The sequence below is a fragment of the Pinus tabuliformis genome, chromosome 8, assembly GCF_031772625.1.
Source record: "Pinus tabuliformis cultivar Carrire ecotype Pingquan chromosome 8, CPIR1, whole genome shotgun sequence".
Classification (NCBI taxonomy): domain Eukaryota; kingdom Viridiplantae; phylum Streptophyta; class Pinopsida; order Pinales; family Pinaceae; genus Pinus; species Pinus tabuliformis.
Genome location: NC_142294.1, coordinates 1,953,711,435 through 1,953,720,430, shown reverse-complemented (window position 1 = coordinate 1,953,720,430; position 8,996 = coordinate 1,953,711,435). Strand labels below are relative to the sequence as shown.

At 31.7% G+C, this 8,996-nt stretch overlaps 1 protein-coding gene across 1 annotated transcript; it reads left to right on the top strand.

Moving 5' to 3' along the window:
• Window positions 1–293: 293 nt before the first annotated feature.
• LOC149244282 (methylesterase 17-like) lies at window positions 294–1,651 on the top strand. The gene is made up of 4 exons (XM_089367959.1): window positions 294–424; window positions 531–671; window positions 1,017–1,142; window positions 1,295–1,651. The coding sequence occupies exons 2-4, from the start codon at window positions 630–632 to the stop codon at window positions 1,571–1,573; spliced, it is 447 nt and encodes a 148-aa protein (XP_089224085.1). The 5' UTR covers window positions 294–424; window positions 531–629; the 3' UTR covers window positions 1,574–1,651.
• The last annotated feature ends 7,345 nt before the right edge of the window (window positions 1,652–8,996 follow it).

Sequence of the window (8,996 nt, the reverse complement as noted above, 5' to 3'; positions counted from 1 at the left end):
TTTGACTCCATAATAACACACCACTTTTGCTGGGCTAGGAATATGACCCAGCAATCTAGCAACAGTGTCTACAATCAGAACCCATCATACATTCCTTCTGCTTCCATGAATATCTACAAAAAGCCTCATTATACTGCATCACTATCAAAGAGAGGAGGAGACGCTTGATGGCTGCAATGGAAAATGGCGGCCATGACCATCAACATGGAAAGTTCCATTTTGTGCTGATACATGGTGCAGGCCATGGAGCTTGGTGCTGGTACAAACTCATCCATCTTCTGCAAAACTCTGGGCATAAGGTCACCGCCATGGATCTCACAGGATCAGGCCTGAACACTGTGGATCCTAATTCAATCACTTCCTTTGAGGATTATGATAGGCCTCTGATGAACATACTGTCAGAAATATCTCTCTCTCTCAGAAGGTTTGCAATAACCATAGATTCAATTGCCCATCACAGAGAAGCTTATTCAGTTACCATGTAAATTGTGAAGTTATTAGGTATATTTATCTGTTGTTGATTGATGTAGGTTGTGCTGGTTGGCCACAGTGCTGGAGGACTGAGCTTGACACATGCAATCCATGTGTTTGGCCATAAGATTGCTGTTGCAGTTTATGTTGCAGCCACCATGCTGTCTCATGGGTTTTGTACAGACCAAGATGTCCAGCAGGTTGTTGACCTTATGAATCCAAAGCAATTACTGTTATTTAATGTTCCGATCTGAGCTTCAGGGACGATTTTAAAGACCCACCTTGGCTTCTTTTTTTTGTCTGCAGGTTTCGCTTTATATTTTGTAGAAGTATGAGAGTGGGTCTAAGCATACAAAACATTTATATATATGTAGAGATATGAAACATTTTTAATACTATATATGTAGCTTTTTCTCTGTGCAAACTGAATTGAATGGTAAACGATATCCAAACATGTTTCATATACTTACACCCAGTTTTATATATATGTGTGTATTTCTTTGTTTAGGTAGGGAAATGAATTTTTTTTAATTCAATCTGTGCAGGGAACTCCAGGCCTATTAAACGAATATGAATTTTACCATGGCCTTGGATCAGAACACCCACCAACAAGCGCAATGGTGCATAGAGAATTGGAACAAGAAATTCTATATCAACTCAGCCCACCTGAGGTATAAAATCTATCAGGATAGCACAAGAAAACAACTCCCATTACCCTGTGATTTCCACCAAAACCCAACTCGATATGTATTTATAGAGGCCACTTAAAACCCAATAACTATTTTTTTCATTAAATGTTGATGTGGGTATATTCAAATTACAGGATGCTTCTCTGGCCTCACTGCTGATAAGACCAACACCATTGCTGGCAATCCAGACAGCCAGTTTTACTGCAACCTCAGAAGAATTTATGAAGGTTCCAAGAGTTTATATAAAAACCTTGCAGGACAGAGTTTTACAGTTGGATAAACAGGAAGCGATGATCAAGATGTGGCCTCCGGATAAGGTCCTTAGCATGGATACCGACCACAGCCCTTTCTTTTCTTCCCCTCTGGAGCTCCATGGACACCTGCTTCAAATTGCCCAGCTGTTTGCAGGTTAAAGATGCTCCAACAATGGTTGTAGTTCATCTTTAGTGATATACTAAATATATATACCATCTGCTTCAGATGTACATATTCCTATTGATCCCATCGATCATTTCATCTCGTTATTGCACCAGCAAATTTAGACTTAGACTTAGAAAATTTGTTTTATATTAAGTAGAAGCTATATTTGATAAATGCGTTGATGTCATTCCCTTGGCTGAGACTCAATTTGTGTGTGTCTCTTTCTACACAAGTTGGTCAAGCTTGTTTACATTCCACTGCAGCTTATACTTCCATGGTTTCTACGCATAGTGATGATTATGAATTATTGTTGTCAGATTGCACTGGGAAATTGCTAGGTTTTTTTTTCCTTCTCCGAGCATATATATGTTGATTTTAACATTTAATTTCATTCATTTTAGTGCGTTTTTTAATTACCTTTTGGCTTTATTGTTAAAATGTGATGATACACATCGCTATATTAAATAATTTGGGATTTAAATGTTAATTGATGATTTGATATACTCAATAAAAATAAATAAGATTTTATTAGGAATTTTAAGTTATAATAAAATTTTATTTATATTTATATTTTTCAAATTTTATTTACAAAGTTTATTAACATGTCAAAAGTTTTATACATAAAAATATTTAACTTTTTGTTTTAATAATATTTAATTTAAAAATTTAAAAATATAAATTAATTTTTTTTTTTTTTTTTTATAAATTCAATTTAATATTTTTATTAATACTTAATTATAAATACATAAATATTAATTAGTTATGTGACCTCCTTTTCATTAGCAAGGTGCTTAAACAGGAACTCAACAAATTGAACTAACTTTTGGGGCTAGGTAGTTTGTTGATTATTCATGTATTAAAATATTTATTATTGCGATATATCTAAAGTATATTACAATTAGGTTTATGATATAGTGACTATTATATAATAAATAATAATAATGCAATGATAATCATAATTAGTTTTTGTAATGTTTAACATGTAATAATGATAAGTTATATTCTTTACTAAAGATATGATATATCATCTACTAGGTGTATTATTGTATTAATGATAACTTAGACATATATTCTTACAATAAATGATTATTATTTAACATAGAGTAATACTCTCATGAATTGAAATTCCATATTCACTCCTATAAATAAATGATCTAAACCCCATTTTAAAAAGAAAGAAAGAATGAAAAAGGAAAAGAAGAATGAAAAAGTTTTGCAAATAATTTCTATGGCATATATATATATATATATATATATATATATGGTTTTGTTAAATATTCAAGGAGGGTACAGGGTGGTGGTGAACCAATATTTATAATTTTTCATACTATTTCATACCTCTATTTCTATACTTATGATTTTTCACTATTGTAAAATAAGAAAAAAAAGATAAGCCACACATAATCAATTGAACACATGTAACATGATATATTTATGTGAAAACCAAAAAGGGAGAAAACCATAAAAAATCTCTTCATTAGATGAAGATTGTAGGCACCAACCTACACTTACAAGATTTTCAAGCACCCACTTACAGAAGACACCTATAGCCTTTCAAATTTACAACCTCCAACCTATAGGAGACACCAATCCCTAAATGTTGTATGCACCCAACTATAGGGAACACCAATCCCCTCTTGATCTTTGATTTGAATTATGGTTGTTGCAAACTAATATGCTCTTTGCTCCTCTTTCTTTGCCCCCTCTATACTCACACTAGTTTTTGTTGTCACTTAGCAAATGTATTTGTTGTATCTCTCAATCTTATTATTTATTTTACACACTCACCTAGATTTCATTGTACTCATACTCCTTGCTCATTCTCCTTCTACAATGTCTTGATATCTCGATTACACTTCTTTTACATCTACACCATATCAACAACTTCACCAATTGTATAACCATGTATTTATACAACATGAATTCTTCCATAAATCCTAGCTTTAGTATAGGTATCAACCCACATTATTTACCCATGGTATTATGCTTTGACTAAGTCTTATCCTACACAGCTTGCCAACACAATGAAGAATTTCTTTTCACACAAAAAAATCTTTCTCTTCTACTCTATTGAATGTATCTTCCTCTTTGTCCAATGTTATAGTCTTTGCACCTTTACATTCACTCATGTACACGGTCATAGATTTACGTACGAGGACCTCCTATATATTATGACCTCCTATATATTATGGTGATATCCCACTAGCTATTAGGGTTGGTTCTTTATTTTTGTGATCAACGCTATATTCAACTTAGAAAGTCAAGATAGGAAATTCATACATAGCAACACGCAACTCTTTCTGACCATGGCCATCACTCATGTCATTCATGGAATCTTATCTGGACATGAAAGGCTTATTTCCAACACATCCCATCGATTGCTAGTCATTTATACTCAGACTGATTCAATGAAACTTGAATACCTCCCTTCGGTTGGTCTCATCACAAGGGGAATCTATCCACCACTGCGATCTGGTCTTTGTCTTTGGATGGTTTTGTACCGGTGGTTTTGGACGGGTTTTGGTCTTTGTCTTTGGATGGTTTTGTACTGGGTTTTAATAGGATGGAAAAATGATTTATTATTATTATTATTTGGTTTTAGATTAATTTTAATATTGGATGGAAAAACAATTTATTTATAATAATTATTTGATTTTTAAATCAATTTTAAAATTAGATGGAAAAAAATATACCCATCATTATTATTTAGTTTTCATTTATTATGAAAAAAGATAAATTTATTTACAAGACATCTTAATAGGAATTATGTTTTAAGGAAAAGAAAATATTTACAAAATATCTTAATATGAATTATCCAAATCCTGGACATATTTGTCCATCAAACATAACTTTATCAATCAAAACAGTTAAACAACAATTAAATTTATTTACAGCAGAAGCTTTACAGAGTTCATGCAGTGCAGCCTCCTGACATGGCATACATCACTTAGCATATGAACCAACCTGGTATTGCTGGACAACTCCTCTGAGTACGTCCATAGGACACCCATGCTAATACCTACCCCACAAGCCTTCGTACAGAGAAAAAGAAATCAACAAATTTTCAGTAATAAATTTTTACAAATATTGGATCGATTGGGAATGCACAATATGCGGGAAGTACCCAATAAAGTCTTTGCCACTTCATATAATAATGCAGTGACGTGCAGTGAGGTTCGATGCTTCTTGTGTTTATATATATATATATATATATTTATTTATACAAAATATCTTATTCCACTTTGAGTGGTCAATCTTGGAGTCGGGCAGCAAGGTCCTGTGCACGTTTAAATTCATGGGAAGAATTGCCCCACAGCTATTCATCTCTATCACATAAGGAAAACCTGCTGAAATTGCAGAATACATGGAAAAATCATTACCCTTGCCACCATTATAACCATGAGGAATAAATTAGAGGAAATTTAAGGTATATCCATAAAATAAAACCTGTGAAATAGAATTTTGAGAGAGAAGAAAGACGGCCTTCTAAAATCCAAAAGATAACCAGAGTCAACTATCTTTTATGTTTATCTTCCATCTCCTCCCTCAATACTCCAGCGATTTTAATATTTTTTTTCTATTAAATATTCATCTTTTGTTCAGATGTACATATTTCTATTGATCCCATTGATCATTTCAACTCGTTAATGGACCTGCAAACTTAGTCTTAGACTCAAAAGCTTTGTTTTATATTGAACCCAAAAGGATAGGACCTGACCAAAAGTAGAAGTTATATTTGATAAATGCTTTGATGTCATTCCATTGCCGGAGACTCCATTTGTGTGTCTCTTTCTACACAAGTTGGTCAAGCTTGTTTACGTTCCAGGGAAGATTATACTTCGATGGTTTGTAGGCATAGTTATGATTATGCATTAATATTTCTGAGATTGAATAGGGAAGGTGTTAAGGTTTTTTTAGGCCATTTTTAAGTCTATTGTAGATTTTCCCAATATTTCAGAATCTGAGGGAATATTTTAGAATCTGACCCATCCAGTTTTTTTTCCATTCTATGAGAAGAGATAAGTTGATTTTAACATTTAATTTCATTTATTTGAGTAAGTTTTAGATTAGATTTTGTTATTATTATTTGGATCGTTTTTATGGTTAAAATTTGATGATATACAGAGCCATATTCAATGATTTAGAATTTAAATATTAATTGATGTTTTTGATATAATCGATAAAAATGGAATGAAATTGTATTAATTTTAAAGATGATAAAATTTTATTTATATCTATATTGTTTTAAAAGAATTTTACATATAAATATAAAATTTTATTTTATATATATATAAATGTATAATATCTAATTTAATAATTTAAAAATATTAATTAATTATAATTTTTTATAAATTTAATTTAATTATTTTATTAATATTTAATTAAAAACTATTTAATATACATAAAGTTAAAGCTGTGAGTAGTGTGAAAAATGTTGAAATTAAGACTAAAACATTGGATATATATTATGCTTTATTTTTTATAATAATAATAATAAATATCTTTGTAAACTAAAGATCGAACTATGACTTTTCTTCCGTGATGCTATTCATTTTGACACCGAAAAATAACATGATAAAAATAATAAAATAATATTTATTTAAAATTATTAAGTTGTTAGAAATAAAAAATAACATGACAAAGTTAATGACAAAGTTAATAACAAAGTGTAAAAGCTATTTATGAATAGATGTATTAGTAAGATTGTGCGTATAGATATTTAAAAGATAATTTAAAATGTAAAAGTTTAGTGTATTTATACAATATAATTAGAATAGATGTCTATTGACATTATTTTAGGTGGTTAGGAAGAATGATTGTTATCTTCTTCATTCTAACTCAACTTCTACAATAATATAATGAACTTTCATATATGAAAACTTTGTTGAAATTAAATGACATTGAAAAATATAATTGTAAAAATTGTATTATCATTGTTAATTTGTCCATGTAAAAATAAACAATCTCAATTTTAAAAAATTAAAGCAAGAAAATTGTGATTTTGAAATGATTTTGAATAAATAATTTTATAATTTTCATTATTATAAATTGATATAAGAAAAACATAGAACATAACATCAAGTTAGTAGGTCCTTAATACTCATTCTCTTGCCATATAGGTTAATTGGATATTAAATGGTTCATCACTAATATAGTTGGATGTATTGACTTGTTTGAGGTAGTATTTTTTAATGTGGTTATGAATGATAAATATTACTGTAGAAGCTATTATGATGCCATGAAGGAAGAGATGAATTCTATAAAGAGTAACGAAGTTTGGAATCTTTTTGAGTTGCCTAATGGTGCAAAAGCCATTGGATGTAAATGGGTCTTTAAGACAAAGAAAGATTCATTCGGCAATATTGAGAGATACAAGGCCAGACTTGCTGCTAAGGGATTCACTCAGAAAGAAGGAATCGATTACACATAGACTTTCTCTTCTATATCTAAGAAAGATTCCTTGCACATTATTATGGCATTAGTAACCCATTTTGACTTGGAGTTGCAACAAATGGATGTGAAAAAGAATTTTCTCAATGGAGATCTAGAGGAGGAGGTTTACATGAAACAACCTAAAGGATTCCCCTCTAGTGATGGTGAGCAATTGGTTTTCAAGCTCAAGAAATCATTATACGGTTTAAAACAAGCATCCCGCCAATGGTATTTGAAATTCCATAATGTAATTTCTTCATTCGGTTTTGTAGAAAACATTATGGATCAATGTATATACCTGAAAGTCAGTGGGAGTAAAATTTGTTTTCTTGTTTTATATGTGGATGAAATCTTGCTAGCAACCAATAATAAGGGTTTGATGCATGAGGTGAAAAAATTCCTCTCTAAAAATTTCGATATGAAGGATATGGGTGAGGCATCTTATGTCAGTGGCATTAAGATCCATAGGGACAGATTTCGAGGCATCTTGGGTTTGTCTCAGGAAACCTATATTAATAAAATTTTAGAGAGATTTTGGATGAAGGATTGTTCACCAAGTGTAGCTCCCATTGTGAAGGGTGATAGGCTCAATTTGAACCAATGCCCAAAGGACGACTTTCAAAGGGAAAAAATGAAGAACATTCCATATGCTTTTGTTGTCAGAAGCCTAATGTATGCTCAGGTCTGCATAAGACTTGACATTGCATTTGTTGTGGGAATGTTGGGATGATATCAGAGTGATCCAGGTTTAGACCACTCGAGAGCTGCAAAGAAAGTAATGAGGTATCTTTAAGGAACCAAAAGCTACATGCTTATGTATAGATGGGCGGACAATTTGGAAGTAATTGGCTACTCGGATTCTGACATTGATGGATGTGTTGATTCACGCAAATCAACATCAGGATACATTTTTATGATGGCCGGTGGAGGTGTATCATGGAGGAGTGCCAAGCAGACCTTGATTTCCACTTCCACTATGGAAGCCGAGTTCGTATCCTATTTTGAGGCTACTTTACATGGTGTATGGCTTAAGAATTTCATTTCTAGGCTTAGAATTATGGATTCTATCTCTAAGCCATTGATAATGTATTACGATAATTTAGCTGTTGTTTTTATGGCTAAAAACAACAAAAGTGGGAGTCAAAATAAACACATCGACATTAAGTATTTAGCTATAAGGGAACGTGTTAAAGAAAAGAAAGTGGTCATAGCACATAGTTGATGATCGTTGATCCTTTGACTAAGGGCATGCTACCGTTTAAATTCAAGGATCATATAATGAATATGGGACTTGGTTCCATTATGTAGTTTTCTCATTGTATGGACAATGTTATTTTAATGAAATTCTTAATTATTGTGATGTTTTTCTCATATTTATGTGCACCTTAATTTGATTTGAGAGAATTCATTTGTGTAGGACCAAGAATAAACATAAGGTTTATTCATTAAGAAATTGTTGCCACATAAATTATAATAGAAATAAATACATAGTAATACATCGAAGATAATACTCGTAATTAGAGGACTTATCGCCATGATTCATGTAGCTATTACTTAATACAGATTATCAATGAGTTTTAAGATCAGACATTAGATTGGAAGTATGGACAAAGTGGGAGAATGTTAAGCTCCCTTTACGGCTTCCAACAGCCGCTGATAATTTGGAAACCAACTACATCGAATTAATTTCTTGTTGGAAGCTCTTGGTGTGGTCCATTACTTCTTCTGAAATTCTCTACCATGTTGTGTGGAACACTTGACACATAGCCAACAGAAGCTTGATGGAAGCTTGGCTATAAATATTTCTATTTGGTCCTCAAGCTCACTAACTCAATCCCATTCATGTGAGTAGAGCTTGGAAGTGCCACACGGATGATAGTTTTCGTGAATTTTTGTAAATTTAAGGGCTTTGTAGTTTTCACTCTATTTTTGATCCGACACTTTCCCATGTAATTTCCACTCTCTATTGATTCCCATTCGATT